Source organism: Glandiceps talaboti, chromosome 8 (assembly GCF_964340395.1).
Source record: "Glandiceps talaboti chromosome 8, keGlaTala1.1, whole genome shotgun sequence".
NCBI lineage: Eukaryota > Metazoa > Hemichordata > Enteropneusta > Spengelidae > Glandiceps > Glandiceps talaboti.
In genome coordinates this window covers 21,124,670-21,142,346 of record NC_135556.1, presented here as the reverse complement: position 1 = coordinate 21,142,346, position 17,677 = coordinate 21,124,670, and the positions used below count along the sequence as shown (strand labels likewise).

At 35.7% G+C, this 17,677-nt stretch overlaps 2 protein-coding genes across 2 annotated transcripts; both read right to left on the bottom strand.

Moving 5' to 3' along the window:
- Positions 1-817: 817 nt before the first annotated feature.
- Positions 818-10,801, bottom strand: LOC144439358 (polyunsaturated fatty acid 5-lipoxygenase-like). The gene is made up of 12 exons (XM_078128642.1): positions 10,561-10,801; positions 8,764-9,300; positions 8,052-8,096; positions 7,486-7,611; positions 6,582-6,679; positions 6,312-6,444; positions 5,277-5,491; positions 4,110-4,369; positions 3,319-3,407; positions 2,570-2,743; positions 1,629-1,792; positions 818-1,074 (listed from the first exon to the last, which is right to left on the bottom strand). The coding sequence occupies exons 2-12, from the start codon at positions 9,262-9,264 to the stop codon at positions 960-962; spliced, it is 1,920 nt and encodes a 639-aa protein (XP_077984768.1). The 5' UTR covers positions 9,265-9,300; positions 10,561-10,801; the 3' UTR covers positions 818-959.
- Positions 10,802-14,195: 3,394 nt separating this feature from the next.
- Positions 14,196-16,977, bottom strand: LOC144439510 (allene oxide synthase-lipoxygenase protein-like). The gene is made up of 5 exons (XM_078128806.1): positions 16,751-16,977; positions 15,969-16,057; positions 15,370-15,543; positions 15,042-15,205; positions 14,196-14,517 (listed from the first exon to the last, which is right to left on the bottom strand). Exons 1-5 carry the CDS (start codon positions 16,953-16,955, stop codon positions 14,403-14,405), a joined length of 747 nt encoding a protein of 248 aa, XP_077984932.1. The 5' UTR covers positions 16,956-16,977; the 3' UTR covers positions 14,196-14,402.
- Positions 16,978-17,677: the final 700 nt, after the last annotated feature.

Below are 17,677 nucleotides of genomic sequence, written 5' to 3'. Positions count from 1 at the left end.
GTATTGAAAAGAGAGAATATTAACGATTACGTGTAATTTAAGAATAGAATTTGCATAAACATATTGTATTCGTATATTAACAATTAATGGAAAACAATGTATATTCATTGCCACGTGATGTCAAGAGTGCAGTGATTTCAATGTAGATAAGTGTACTGGTTCCTGAGTATAAAACACTCCCCTGTCACAATTGGTATTCTGTGATCTCACCCAAATTTACTAGATCTTGACATTGGTTAAAAGGATAATGCTGATTTTTTAGCCCAATATATGATTTGACGGTAATCATATTTACACATACATAAGCCATGATTTTTTAAAATGCAATAATTACATCATTGGATTAGTAGCGCTAACATTCGTCCAAGACGTCATACTTACGTCATATAGTCAGACACTATAATTGCACGGTGTGTCTTCTCAATCTGTAGCTTGCTGCAAACTACGAAATTATATATCTGGCTGATTTAGACTTCAATCACCCCACTCACATCAAAGTGGTCGGCTTTCGTTTTGCAGTTTTACAAAATAGAAACGATGTCAAAGTTTCCGCCAAAAAAAGCACCTTAGTTCCGAAATTATTCGTAAATGTAAACTGGTTTGGTACCCATTATCAATTATTTCTACTACCAGAATGTAAAATCGAAACTCAACACTATTACATTTAGTATTGGTATTTTGGCCTAACAGCAACAGCTGTGACTAACATCACATTTCTCCAGGTTCGTAATTAAAGCCATTACTGTAAACATGTTAGGTAATTTGCTGTTTACCATGATATAGAGTCAATAAGCTTAATAAATTATGGAAAATGTTTCTTCATTATTAACAACAATTCTTTAACACTCTTGAAATAAAATATTAACGCGGATCAACAACGCTGAAAACGATCTTCGGTGGATTCCCCTGTACACTTGATGAATTCAAACCGTAGTTCAATAATTGCAGCTATTGACTTTCTATATAGCAATTGAATTGGGTAGAACAGATGGGTGCAGGTAGTTGTACGACACTATTCGTTTCTTGTTTTCTTCATCAATCGTTAGTCCAATTTTGTCCAAGTCTTCTCTGAATCTATAAGATCAATTATATAATTTATTTTAAAGAACGAGACTGACATCATATCCGAATGTCTTGCGTTTTAAGAGTTTACGACCCCCAACCCTCAATGTATTTGTAGTCTGCTGAGGAGACACCAACATGCGTGGTTGTAAATGATGAGAACCAGCCCAAGTTGATGAAACATATTTCAATCACTATAAAGATGTAACTTCATTTGAATCTAGCAAGCATAACTGCCACCGTGTGTGGTGTGACTAGCTATATTCAGCGAAAAGCTAGACTGTAACGTTGCCATCATGGAATAAACACTCTCAGCATTCATGGATACGATGTACACTTGCCTTGTTGAGACACACAGACTTTTACTGTCGACGATGGTGAGGGAGAGGTAAATAGCATGGATAGATTCAAAAGGTGGGAGTAAAAGGGACAAATGACGTCGTTGAATTCCTGGGAATTGATTTGAGAAATTTTAAGGTTTAGTCGGATCTTTAGTATTAAAATATATACGTTCTCGTCGCTAGTCACGTGACTTTATTATCTAAATAAACTGGAAAGTGACTTACTCCTTTATCGCTGATTGGCTGATGCTATCACTTTGGTACATTTTATCGAAATAACCTAATTTCTCAGTTCCAATTTCACTTAGTATTTTTCCCTTAACCATGATTTTCAGCTGGGTGGATTTTTCCGGTAAGTGTTTTAAAACGTCTTTCTCAGTCAATGGTTGCTGAATAGAATAATAATTCGAATAAGATGATAAAGGCACTATGCAATTTTTTAATTTTTTTTTTACATATTATACATACTATCTATTCACTCACTCACTCACTCACTCACTCACTCACTCACTCACTCACTCACTCACTCACTCACTCACTCACTCACTCACTCACTCACTCACTCACTCACTCACTCACTCACTCACTCACTCACTCACTCACTCACTCACTCACTCACTCACTCACTCACTCACTCACTCACTCACTCACTCACTCACTCACTCACTCACTCACTCACTCACTCACTCACTCACTCTGTCTGTCTGTCTGTCTGTCTGTCTGTCTGTCTGTCTGTCTGTCTGTCTGTCTGTCTGTCTGTCTGTCTGTCTGTCTGTCTCTCTCTCTCTCTCTCTCTCTCTCTCTCTCTCTCTCTCTCTCTCTCTCTCTTCTAACTTCCAATTCCAAGAAAATAGTCTTCAGCATAATTTCGTTTTGACTATCACACCTTTTTCAAACTGTCCATGAACACTACCAACGGTATATAATGCATGTCAGAATAATGTGACGTCATAGTAACATGAGTGAAAGTCTGATAATAGATGCATAGACATAACCATTGTCCTAATAGGTTCCCATTCATACAGCTGAGTTGTTGTCAATTCATGCTAAATGACTTTAGTCAATCAGAAAGAGTAAAACCATCAACAAGAAGATTACGAGTCTATCCATGCAAGCCCTCGCCCACAAGTACTCTACTAAGTCTTTCAAATAAGCTGATAACTTACCTTATTCCTAGGTGGTCGTCCCCGTAGGTAAAGTGGGTACTTTAGTGGAGATGCGTATTGATCATATTGGTTGTTATTGACTGCAGCATGACTTACACTACATGTAAATATAACACACGTGATTACTTGAATGACGTCATCATTACAGGTGAAATTTCCACCTTCAGGCATACCCTGTAAGTAACAAAAATAAGTTCTCCGGATAAATCTATTTTGAATCCCCGCTTTCTCTCTGCCAACACTTTATGTATGAGAACAAACAAGTCTAATAATAGGGCTGTACGTATTAGGATGACTGATTAATTTGTAATTCGATTATTGTGCTATGCATCTCATTATCAGGTAAATAGTCCGCAATGTTCAAGTGAGAGTAAAAGCGTGTTTTACTTCGAGTGCGAGTCATTATGTTGAAAGCCTGGACTACTAATTATTATCTGGTAACGTTAGTGCATGAAAGGTGAAATTCCGATAGGAATATGAATAGCGTGAACACTGAATACTTTCTTTTCAGTCTTTTGTTGTATATCGTTTCAAACATCTATAAAGAAGTTACTGTATCTTCTATAAGAGAAAAATCGATATTCAATAAAACCTCTGAATTGCATGTGTGTTATCATCTTGCACATTATACCATGTTGCCCCTGACAACCAATATCGGCTTCCTTTTATTAACGCATCCATATATGTATGCCTTTACAATAATGTTGTGAACCTTGACTCTCCTATAGTTACTGACATGCGATTAATACCTGAATACCAAATCCAAGTGGTTGAGGAGCAGCCAGTTCTTCACCCCATGCCTGCAACTCATAGTCACCCTTCAGTTTCTCAGGATTGTCTGAAAAATTTGGGTAAATGAAAAAGAAACCTAATCAGAAAAGTAAGACTTCCGAGATTCATTTGCTTCTTGGATTAAAAATGGACAAGTGAAATAGAGATTACGAAATCACAAAAATGTGATCGTTTCTTTCCGCTCTGTTTATAATACAAGGAACTGTAAGAAATGGAGAAATCACAGGAACATCACCGGTATGACTGTAGCTTGACTCAACCGCCTAACCTACCACCCGTTTCATGTTAGTGTTCACAGGCTCTGTGTGTATGTACAAATACGCAGAAGAAACCAATAAGAATCTAAACAGTCTACACTTTAAGATAGCATGATCGTAATATCTTGTCAATCTTATCTAAATGAAATAAACTATTTAAACTTGCTGCAACTAGACCCAGACAAACGGGCGCAAATGTTTTGATGTCTACCTGGTGGCATGTTAGTTCATTTCATTTAGACAAAATATCGCAAGAACCTGTATAGTATTCATTCAATCTTGTTATCTTAATATAACATGTTCAGCTTCGTGTTGGTTTCTGTGTGGTTGTCCAACAGAGCCAGGGTGAACTCTAACATGAAACATGTTGTAGCATATTTATTAGGAATCTCCTCGTACACTCCGACGACTACTGTATCAGTCCTACAACACAAACTATGAAGGGTAATACCAAGGAAAAGGCAGAAATAGATAAACGTCTCAATATTTACCGTAATGTGCATTGACAATTTTCGATACGTAAGAATGTATAGCGTCGTAGATCAGCAAAGCGTCATCACGGTAGTAGTAGTTTGGTAATACATTTGGGTCGTTGACACCAAGTTGCTTCAACTCGTTTGGAAAGGTGCCTTGTACATCTAATCTCCAATCTTTCCATTTTCGACGCATTAATTCAAGGGCGCCTACTCTTCCCACGTTTGTTACTTCATCCAACCAGCCACCGGGGTCTGTTAGTACGGGTAGACCTAAACTGTAGTGGTAGTCGTTCAGAAATGAGTAGAAATGAATATTATGAAAGAAAAACTAGGGAAACACCAAATGACAGTCAGTTAGCTGTACCACTTTTGAATAATTTGCCATGCAGATGAATAAAGTAAAACCATACGCTCTTAAATTATTTTATGTTAGGTTCGTTTACTGATTGATGAGATCGTTACTCTAAAAGTAAAAAGTGAAATTCATTTTAAACGCAATTCAACCAAAAGCTTGCTTCATTTCAAGCAGTGTGATAACAATATATAGAAATCAGAAAAAAATCAAATATGCGTAGCTTGTATATCATTTTACTATTATGAATATAATTATTGTATTTATCATATTTATCTACAAAAAAGTTTACCTGGCAAACTATAAAGACCCACTTTGTTGAATAAGCAAATATCAGTCTGGACAATTGGAAATGTCGGGAAGTTACAATTTCACTATAGATGCGTTTGCCATCTTACCCCCCCCCCCCTCCCACCTAAAATATTTTCCCTAATTCTTTTACATTTCACTTATTATCTACCGTTGTTTTATTTATTTTCAGATTCCTGACGAAGCTTCTTTGTGCATGGTAGAAACGTAGAAATAAAAAGGTTTTAAATTCATTACCATTGGGTGCAAGTTCTTGTCTTGTCAATGTATCGAAGTCTGAAGTATTACGTCAACTCCATTTCTGTTTGTTAGTTTGTCTCAGTTATTGCAACACACTGTATTAACTCTGTGTAAACAAAGAGACCTAGACCACGTGGGGTCGAAACGTTGGTAAATAAAGTTTTAAACTTAGCCTGAGGGACTTAATGATCTCTTCCCAATTGGTTAGGCATTGAAGTTGTACTGACTACAGTTCCCACAGCAAGCTCAGATATAAATAGTTTACAAAATCTCGAACACACCTGTTGATGGCTAACAGAAATTCGAAGTGAGCAGCCATAAGTCGAAACATAGGATGTGATGGTGAGAGTTGTCGGTGAGCACATAGAGCAAAACTCTCCATGAGGATGTGGGTAAAGAATAGATGGGAGACAGCTTCCTGAATTTGTGCATCTGCATTGTTGAAAAATAGTTTGGCGATCAACCATGTGTATTTGGGATCACTCGGTAGGAAAACCTACAAGAAGATGAAATGAAAACAATATGTTGTATGAAGTCCTTCAGCAAACCTATTAAGACAGCCATGGTATGAAATACAAAATAATCACCAATATTGCAATGTATATATAAATAATATTGATTTCATTGGTTTGATGAGTGATTTATTGTTATTTAGTTGAAATGATCGATTGATTGATTGATTGATTGATTGATTGATTGATTTTAGGAATGTATTAATAAGTGAGAAAGATAGAAAGCAGACATAAAGAATGAATAAGTGAATATTATGTGATATCTTGATTAAAGTATCGACCGACCGATCGATCGATTGATATTCAATTTATTGGCTTCTAGTGATGCAAAAATGTAGCAAATAACTAAATATGCTAGCATTATTTCCAACAAAAGTGTTGCGAATTACCGGGTTCTCCTGGCTCTTTTGTTGAAATAGTTGAATAGCAACTGAAAGGAGTGTGTTGTCTTTGGTCCGAAAAAACAAAGCGATTGGTGCACATACAACCTAAGTAAGGAAAGGAAAGTTTTAGATTGGCTATCATTGAGATAGAGGAAAACATTTCGTATCCTTCTTATAATCAAAACTTAAGAATAGAAGCCAACATTAGTTACTTGAATCGGAGAAAAGAGACTTTCCATGAATAGATTCAGTGAATGGATCTCTATGTAGAGGAAATATAATGAGAAATGGTAAAACCAATAGAAATAATATTACACAGGTGGAGGTTATGAAACATTACAATGACGTCAACTCGCAGGCACAGCTGCAGCTTGAAGGATAACGAATAACAGATAATTGAAAATTGTGACCGTGTTCTTACTGTTTTAGAGTCAACTGTGGGTAGATCTTCCAACACCTTATGGTTCACGATAAACAAACGTTTCTGTGAAATAGCATCAGCCAAAGAAAGATTTTCCATCAATGGTTTTAATTTGCTCTCTTCGACTGCAAGGCTGAAAATAGAATGCATAATATGCTATTACTAACATCGTCCAAAATACCATTTGACAATTTAAAATCCTCCATTTCATTAGGTAGTTTTCTGTGATATAGACAATCTCAACACGAATGCTTTACTCATGACACTTACTTATCAGGAATCTCAGTGCATAGACTAATTTGCATAGGGTTACAGCCCATAAGTCTTTGCGCTCCGAAGTACCACTCGTGGTTCCACAAGTCTGGATTCTGAAATAAGGAAGAGATGATAATTTAAACACTTTTATGTACTACATATAGGTTTGGAAAGACATGTTTTAATGATGTGACATTTGAAATACTGAACCATAGTTGTAACTAATTTGCATATCTTGCTAGGGTTATATTGTTAGTAAACACGTGATAATGATTCGCCACAAATGTTCAATTGATAATTTACCAATCCTTATTTCCAGTTAGACCAGACATGTCATCATTTCAATATTTCAATGTTATAAAGTCGATTGGTTATGAAAATAAACCTTCCAATAAGTAACAAACAATATTAATTATAAAAAAATTATGCCTAAATGTTTGCTCTCTAAACACAGTATGGAAAGTATGGAGTAAAATGAGAATCTCAACTGCAATCTGGACGATACAGATCTTACAATTAAAATCACGAAACCTGAAACAAAATTAAATTCGTCTGGCTCAACAAAATTCTTGCCAACAGTACTACATTTTATCTGACTAGACAAAAACGTTACCAACAGTGCTACATGTTATTGTCTGACTCAAAAATCTTACCAAAAGTGCTACATTTTATCGTCTGGCTAGACAAAAGTCATACTAACAGAGATTTGTCGAACAAGACGATACAATGTAGCAATGTTAGTAACATATCTGTTGAGCTAGACGATAAAATGTAGCACTTTTGGTAAGATGTTTCTTGAGCCAGATGATAAAATGTAGCAGTATTAATAAGAGTTTTGTCGTGCCAGAAATTTGTTTCAGGTTTCGTGGTTTAAGGTGTAAGTTCAAAATTAGGAGACTAGGAAAATGATATTACGTACTATTGGCATCTTCAAGTTTCCGCCATAAATACTCTTGACGTCGTCTAAGTCCTTCCATTCGTGTGATGTCAGAGAATTGAAAACCTTGGACAGTTCACTCTTAAGTGCAACTTTCAATAAATCAGTCTGGAAAGAATAACGAGTTATTCTTAAAAGGTGGTACAGACTGACTTGACTTTCAACAATTTGCTTGAAATCTGAAACGTATTTCAATACAATTTACGCGAGGCAAAATTCTCTTCTTTCGTGTGTGCATGGCTTAATAAATGTAGAAGGAAATACTCATGCAGACTATGTATAACATTGCCAAGTTTGTTTTCTTTTCAACAATGGTTTCACGCTGATGTAAATATAATTGTTTGACTCTACCGTGACAATAACATACTATTTCACTTTTCACAACCCTTTCTTCTTTGTCACCACTTCAGTCTGTGTGGATGTTGTTTTTCTCAAAGTATAGCTGTTGTTGTCATGGTTGAAAATGTATTCTTTTTTAAAATCCATTGTTAAGGAAGGGTTGCTCCCTTTTAAAATAAGATATATAAAAATATAGTTTAAATACATACTTCATAAGGAACGGTGAATTGTTCAGATTTTGGTAGCTTGATAACCTTTAAGACAAAGCATGGGAGAGGAATTATGAAATATTCCAGGAATAGCTTGGCTAATGAATGATACTTTCAAAGAGATCCCATACATTCCATTTTGTGGTATTCCTTGTCCAATATGTTACCAAATTAATGAAAAGCTACAAAAAATTCCTGTTGAACAAAAGCCTGCAATGTCAATATATTGGAAAAGGGTGATTCGTGACGTCATCATAGCGTCTGTGCATGATTGACATGAGTAGAACTTACAGCAGAAGAAACTAAGCTGTACAGAACCGACAGTCAGAAAGGATACAATTATTGCTTGTGACGGTCTCTTACACTAGCAGTGTACAATAATGATGTCACGCATGTTTTTGTTTTGTCTGTCAAAATTGTTACAGGGGCGTGGTGTCTTTCGTGTTGTTGTTGCTCACACTACCAAACAGACTGACACACAACAATCATAAAATCACACCGTCTGCAAAAGACAGACACATGCAACAACTGTATCCATTCTTACTTTCGATTCTGTACATTCTAGTTTCTTTTGTTGTAATTAGAATATAACGAAACTTGGGCGGGCAGACACTTTTTATGAGTTTATTGTCAATGTTTAGTCATGAAAGGAATTCGTAAATAGTCTGAAGAAGAATTCGTGGACAGATTAAAACGTGGAATGTAATCTTACCGTCGACGGAAGACCATCAAAAGGCGTAGCAAACTGATAGAGGACTTTTTGCTGATCGAGTTCTATCCTCCTTTCTTGTTGGTTGGGAGCGAACTGAGGAAGGCAGCTATCGTTATGATACACAACCACGTGTTTTGAGTCAATCCATCGTTGAAGTGGGAATGTACAACTATCCTTCCCGTTATCTCCCCCTACTTTGACGTAATCCACATACCATTTATCACCAAGCCAGGCGTCACACCAAACTTCAATTTTAACGACGGGACCAAATTTTGCAGGTGTACTCAACGGATAGTTATCAATATCGCCTCTTTCGAAATCATTTCGAAATGGCTTGTCTGGGGTTATGGTGCTGCTTTGGTCACCATTTTCGTTGAAGACAATGAAATGAACTGATGAATCAGTACCGGAGCCTTGTAGATGTCCAGTCCGTATCGTAATACATCGGCCACTGGAACTTTTACGTTGACCACTGTTCTGAGTACTACCACCGGAACCCATTGTTACAGACCTGTTTTATTTGTAATTCATTTTATCCTGTTGGTAAACGAAACATTCGAATATGTATGTATTTATAGCGACATGATTAGAGCATTGTACCAACTGTACTTACTAAAATATTCTACAAACCGAAACACAATACATGGACACACACACACACACACACACACACACACACACACACACACACACATACATACATACATACATACATACATTAATTAATACATACACACACATACATACATACATACATACATACATACATACAGACATACATACATACATACATACATACATACAGCCAGCCAGCCAGACAGACAGACACACATACATACATGCATTGTACATACATACATACATACGTACATACACACACATATACATACATACATACATACATACATACATACATACATACATACGACGGTTTGAAAGTGACTCTTTCACAAGTACTAGTAGAATTTATGTCAAACACTTGTAATTTATTTCGTCATGGCATTTGTAATGATTTGATGTTTAGACAAACACCGTTTTTATCACTGAAAAGATTTAATAGAACATAAGTCAGCAGTTAGTTATTCTGCAAAGTCCATGTACATACCGATACAGACTTACATATACATTGAAAATCCAACCGTGTCTCAGGTTTACATTTAAGGTAGCTATTTATATTCTGAAGTGGAATTAGGCTACATAAAATCGATCTTTATGTACACACTTGTAAATGTTGCATTTTGTACCATTTTCCCCAACCATATGAGACTTGTAAAGGCATTGACGTCAAAACACAAGCTAAAGAAATCAACGTATACGTTGCCATGGGAATAGCTCAGCTGGCGAAAACATCCACGAATAAAAAAAACGTCGTCATCTAGACGACTCCGTTAAAGTGTGCAACAAATACAAAGTAATTGTATACGTTTCATTTACTAACGTCGTTTAACATATTGCTTGACCCTTCAATAAGAGATTGCAATCTGTCACTTGGAGATCACTGAGTTATGCATTGATATCCGGGATTAATTCTTATAATTACTAACGCTCTGGCAACGCAGCGATATAGAGCAGAATATAAAATTGTAAAGTTCACATTTAAAGGTGCGGTACACCTGTATATTTTACCAAATATACAAATCTCTCAACCCGAGGGCATCCTGCATTCTCAAAATATGACCTGTTTTGTCGAAATACGGATGAAATATGTCAAGAATATACTATATATTCACGATACAAATTCATAATCTATATATTACAGAGAATTCGAAATGGCAGTACCATGTAAATTGTACCTACCTTTGAGCAACAGCTGACGAAAGAATGCACTAATACCATACATAGTTATTGTGACAATCCAATGTACAGTATCCCGTTAGAAAACCAACCGACATCAATAGTAATGTTCGCGCAAAATTTAACACTTAAACCTGACCGTTAGCTTCAAACGTCTACTGGTGTGATAGATTCAGTGATTATATCCAAGGTCGTAAACAGTCGATCGCTAATAGTTACATTTGTATATTTGACATCAATACTGTGTATACTCTATATGACAACGCATCTCTGTATCCAACGCTTCAATGATTTACTTCCCTACCAATTGACCTTAACGATGTTTAGTACACGTTGGCATGACAACCAGATACACATATATTCGATATAATTAGTATGCAGCGTGTGTTATTCATAAATGTTTAAAGTAGAGGAATGCTTTTGGCTGTGTGAATATTTCAATTTTGTTCACTATACGATATTTCGTAGAATAGTAGGCAATTATGTGCAAGGAAAACAATCAGTTTACTGAGAATGGTCGAAGAAAGTTTATAGTTTTATCTCTTTCGATTGACGCGAAATTAGGTCATAGTAATGAAAAATATATTAAACTCACTTTCAATAGGTTAAATATTTAGCAAGCTTGATTTAATAGCTATCGGGATGTTTCCACTCGTTGTGTGTTATTGTCATTCTGCATATGAATAAATTTACAATGACATGAACCAATCCTTTCGGTTAAAGAAATCACGTGACTACCAATTTCTTTAGTATTAACTCTCCTGATAATAGCATTGCTACTATGGTAACCCGTGTGCATCGAAATAAACGTTCTTTATCATTCACTTCGCTATAATTGTAGATCCATTCAATTTGGCCTTAAACTAGGTCAGTAAATGATGCCATGGCAACCCGTTAAATTAATAACAGTGTATTGTTACCGTATTTGAATATTATATTAGTACATTATAACCTTGTGGCGTATATACAATTTATTTACAAAAGGTGACTCCAAGTTGGAATTATGATATGGTGATCGGTAATCAATAATACAACGTAGTATATGTTGAACGACTATACACCTTTTGTGCAAAGGCATTTATAATTTATTTTCTCTCTTGTACGCCAGGTTGACATTAAAATATGTTATTATTTAAGATTCCTTTTCAGTACCAAGCATATTATTGGTGAAGACGAAATCTCTACTACATCGATAGTTAGTTGCGTATTGTGTTTTACATGTATCTGCCCTTGGGTAGTTGACGGAAACCATATAACACACATCGTACAGAGATGAAATAACCCCATACATGAATACGGCATATGGAATAGAATGGCAAGAGACAGGCGAGGATGGAAATTGCTGGAGGAGGGCTTCACCCAACATTGGATGAACATAGCCTATAACAACTTTATAACACAGAACCACACACGCTCACCATCTTCAGTGTTTTTTTACATTCACGTCGATATCTTCCTTTGGTTATTTAAGTGTATCCATTACCACAGTTGTCATGGTTACCTACATAGACAGAATATCCACGTTGACATTAAGTGACTGTTAACCGAGTCGAATTAGATGAAAGTATATCACTTACCAGAATATTCACACTGAGATAAAGTGATTATCAACCGAGACGATTTAGAAAGTGTATTAATAGCCAGATTATTCAAGTCAAGATAAAGTGATTGTTCACTGAGTCGAATAAAAAATAAAGTATATGGAGTACTTTATCTAACATGCTATACAAATATAATTATCCACCGCAGAATTTTACAAAAAAAATGAACGTTACTACGAAAACACAGTTTATAGTCAATCACGCCATTTTGTTTTGCAAGAAATTTGTAAAGCCTTTATAATCTATGCATAAAGCAAATTTATGCAGACAGTGGTAGTGCACACGTGTAAATTGACACATTGTATTTGTATTGACATGCTGTGTAATACATCCACGACGAACAGGTGCTGAGTTCCATCAATATTTTATTACTTTAATTTTAACGTTGTTAGATATTTGTAAAATAGAATTTACATTGAACACAATAAAATGGAAGTTGATTATAGGGTCGGTAGGTCGGAAAGCATGTATAAGTTGTTAATGATATAAAACACACAGACTACGTACTATATTCTTAGGATATTACCCAATCGTCTACATATGTAAAAATAACACCCCCCAACAGCAACAACAACCCTTTCTGTTTTAGTTGTATTTTATAACATAAACGTATCCTTGCATAGAAAATTTGAAACAGTTATATTAATAGACAACAGTGGACTGACACCTTACACCAACTTATCTTGTATTTTATTCAAAAATGTTAAAGGTGAATAAGGTCGCCAGGGTTTACATACTTTCTGAGGGTCATTGTTGTCGCACTGGTATCGCTAGTTTTTAGGGCAGAATTGAAACCTGGTCTCCAGACATAGTACATATACAGTGGATTTCAAAATACCGTTCAGCTTCTCTGTGTGATACAACCAACCACACAGTTCTCAATACGAAACTGTACATACTACACTATGATAGCAAGATGTCAATTGTATTGCTACATTTTGTCTAAATGAAATAAATCATTTAAATGTACTGTATAAGAGGCAGACATGCAGGCGCCAATGATTTGACGTCTGCGTTTGATGTCTGCATGGTGGCTCATCAATTCATTTTATTTAGACAAAAGAAGCTGTGTTCATTCAATCTTGCTGTGGAATATGTAGTTTCTTATTAGCTTGGTTGTGACAAACAGAGAAGTTGTACGGTATTTTGAAATTAGCTGTAAACGATTTGATGTCATTAACATTATGATAAGAGTCAAAAAGTTTATAAACCCAGCTTGTGTATTTCTAATCAGAAATGTTCAGCTTCAGTATCACTTGTTGGTTATACACAGTTCTATTATCAATTGCAATATGTACAGACTAAAAAAATTCACTATAAACCTCATTATATTAAATACATCATCAAGACTATTTAAGATCTTTCAGTCGTTTTAACCCTCGTCTCGGTCAGTAATTAAGTTCCACTTGACGCCAGTCTGACAGCAGTTTTATTATCACATTTCAGAATATTCGGACTACATTGTAACACTAAAACAAAACGACATAGTCTACTTTTAATGTACAATTACGGGTGAATCTGTTCTATGTATTGCTTGATGCGTCGTTAGTATAATCACACTAACATGGACTATGTTGAGGTAGTTATTTTTTTTTATAGTTTTCTCGATGCTTACACCAGGCAAAATAAAATGTATGTTTTTGTTACGATTACGTACATTCAATATGTATGATCTCTCTCTGTATGTATGTATGTATGTATGTATGTATGTATGTATGTATGTATGTATGTATGTATGTATGTATGTATGTATGTATGTATGTATGCCTGCCTGCCTGTCTTTCTGTCTGTCTGTCTGTCTGTCTGTCTGTCTGTCTGTCTGTCTGTCTGTCTGTCTGTCTCACACACCTGCATTATTTATTTGGCGTTACGATAACCCTTTCCATAGAAAAAAGAAATCGCAATATATGCTTAGTACTTTTCAAAGTTTGTAATGCATTTTTTTTCAAATCTAAATCTTGTGTGATAAAAAGAATAATAGTACATGCACAAATATTTAAGTGTCATGACGCCGACCGACTATAAAATGTATGATAAGATGACATTTGTTCTATTTATACTTCCTGTGAAAGTACATGTCGAGGATTAAACGTGGATTGAATGGCAAGAGTGTAAAGATTTCAAAAACAATAAAAATAGTTCAAATATATTCTTGTAAAAATATTGTCCATTTGTAACCTTCATATGACCGAGTGGTCGTTGTCGTCTGTTATGTACATTAGCCAAAATATGATGACGTCATTTCTATATGGAGATTGCATTTGGAACGACAGATGGATGGAGGTAGTGATAGGACACAATTCTATTCTTATTTCGTTCATCAATTGTTTGTCCGATTTTCTTCAGATCTTCTTGAAACCTGTGAGGAGAAATGCTATAGTTAAATTTCATACTTCGGTAATGATATGCAGCATGGTTTAGCGAGAATCGGGGACAATTATTATAACAATCGTCGATCGTATCTAGGATTTGTTTGTATCAGGACATTAGTTTTCTAGTGGGAGGCACTGGGCAATTTGATTGACAGAGGACGAACTGTCACCAACAGAGAATAAAGCACATAAACGGATAAAAAGTTTCTTTAGATTTCTTCGTGCAATTAAATTACCTGTATACCAATCTCCCTGATATGTCTTATTGAATGGTCCAAAATGGTCATATAACTTGGAGTCATGATGGCTGAATGTTGGAGTGGCCTCCTTTGAATCTGTTAAATGCTGGTACTTTAGCCATTTGTTTCTCAATGGCTAAAGTACGCACGTAGGCAAGACTTGAACCACGATTCTGTCTCTGTATAACTGGGACCTGGTAGGATAGTGATTGCTTCATGAAGGATCGTATCATACGAATAGTTAACATTATACAACAATGTAATTAACTTACCCTTTTATTGCTGATTGGCTGATACTGTCACTTTGATACAGTTTACTGAAGTGACCCAATTTCTCCGTTCCAAATTCGCTCAGTGTTTTTGCCATGACCAATATTTTCAGCTGTGTTGTTTTATCCGGTAAATATTTTATTACATCTTTTTCAGTTAAAGGTTTCTGTAATTGGTACAGAAATAGTTTGAGAGGATTACTGTAGAGACAGACACCACTGATCGATCAATATCTCATAAACAAGTAGAAAGAATTGTATAAAAATGACCACATTCATACCGATATCATTTAAAAAGGAATAATGAATTTAATCTGATATCGACACTTACCTTGTTCTTGGGTGGGTTTCCTCGTAAATATATTGGGTACTTCAGAGGGTTGGCATATTGATCATATTGGTTGAAATTAACAGCTGCGTGTGTTACACTACTACTAAATATTACACATGTTATTACTTGTATCAATTCATCAGTCGTTGAGAATTGACCATTTCCCGGCATACCCTGGTTTTGAAGAAGAAAAAAACCCCATTAATTGGAGAGAGAGAGAGAGAGAGAGACAGAGAGAGAGAGAGAGAGACAGAGAGACAGAGAGAGAGAGAGAGAGAGAGAGAGAGAGAGAGAGAGAGAGGGGGGAGACAGACAGACATACAGAGCCAGAGAGACAGAGAGACATGGATATATACAGAGAGACAAAGATAGACAGACGGAGAGAAACAGAGAGGGAGGGAGGGAGAGAGAGAGAGAGAGAGAGAGAGAGAGGGGGGGACAGACAGACTCTGAGGCCCTTTAGTGATATATAGATAAACCAAACTTATATAGATAGAGTGGTGTATATATATGTTTGTGTGTGCAGATGGACATGTATAATCGTTTAATATTTATTTTTGTTTTTACAAGCGTTTAATATGAAGAATAATAAAAATTACCTGAATACCAAATCCAAGTGGTTGAGGAGTAGTCAGTTCTTCACCCCATGCCTGCAACTCATAGTCACCCTTCAGTTTCTCAGGATTGTCTGAAACGTAACGCTTTCGAAATTAAAATGGAGAAAACAAGTGAAAAACCAGCAAGCGTGAACAGCCCTTCTGTCTACCATATACACGCATCGAATACATACAAATATGGTTGCTGTAAACTTGTTGTGATAAAAACATGAAAACTGTCTCGATTTAGGATTGATTATTTTAAGATGAGTATCTTTCTTATATACTTGATAACTGATCCTAGTGGCTGTACCCTAAGCATTTGTTGAGCGCACACATTGTGGGATGTTTGAAAACTAGAATTTGACTCTATAAATCTAAAGTTTAGTGTTTTTTTTTTAAAAGTATCGTGTGTAATATGTCATGTTTGTTGTGGATTATGGTAGATTCTATGTCCCAAACTTTCTCCATGCGATCATTATCTGTCGATGGAACACTGAATGGCATATTTCCGATTTGTGTAGAATGTTGAGGTGTTTTTGAAGTTCTGTGGCACTTATGGCAGTGCATATTTTTATGTGAGTCTAAATAAAACACTCTTCCTTCATGTTTTTCCTTACGATTGGGTAGTGTAGTTCCTGCCTTTATACTGTTGTTACTCAATGCTTCTGTCTATTCTGTATCCCACATATTTCATGGATACTTGTGTGCGTCAATATGTATGTATATTAGTGGGGGTTGGAGATTTTTAATTGGGATAAAATCTCGATCAGTCTTTCTCTTACCATAATGTGCATTGACAATGTTAGATACGTAAGAATGTATAGCGTCGTAGATCAGTAAAGCGTCATCGCGGTAGTAGTAGTTTGGTAACACATCCGGGTCATCCACTCCACGTTGTTTCAACTCATTAGGAAAGGTGCCCTGTACATCTAATCTCCAATCTTTCCACTTACGACGCATTAGTTCGATGGATCCTACTCTTCCCATGGTCGAAATTTCATCGAACCAACCCCCGGGATTCATAAGGATTGGCAAACCATCACTGAGATGATAGAAATAGAGACATTGGAATTGTAACCATGATGAGAAAATTGTAATAACTATATATGCATATTCAACCATATGAACGATATTGCTGTTGTTATTGTGAGAATTCGTTTATATCATTTCAGATATAACTAGTGGTCTCGTTCTTTTGCAATGTACTAATATGCTTGACAGAAGGATACATTAATGTTCAGTATTGCTACATTAGGTGTGTGATATGGAAAAGAGTCAGGGTCAGCCATGTTTGTCCTTGAGGTTCCAAAATGTAGATGCACAAAATAGGGTTTTGATGTGAACTGATTTACCCTTCATATCATTTATCCATAGGGGTTCGAGGGCACAATGGGACTCGAATTTGTAATCTATTTTATTCAATAGAAACTATTGAGTACTTTGTGAATTCGATTCTTTACGGAGTGAATAGTTTTTCACTTATTTCTAAGTGTCCGTTCCTTGTAATATTTGTATCCAATATCGTATATTGTACCATTTGTAAGAACTTATTTTGCTACAGGCCTACAGATTGAATCGTGTGAGACAAGCTTTTCAGTTACGCACTGTGTCAAATTGCTAAATAATTCTTGTCGTAAAAACGCAGTTTTGTATAGTAGCAGATATATCGACTAAAAAGTTTACAATTACGAAGATCAATGTACGCTCAA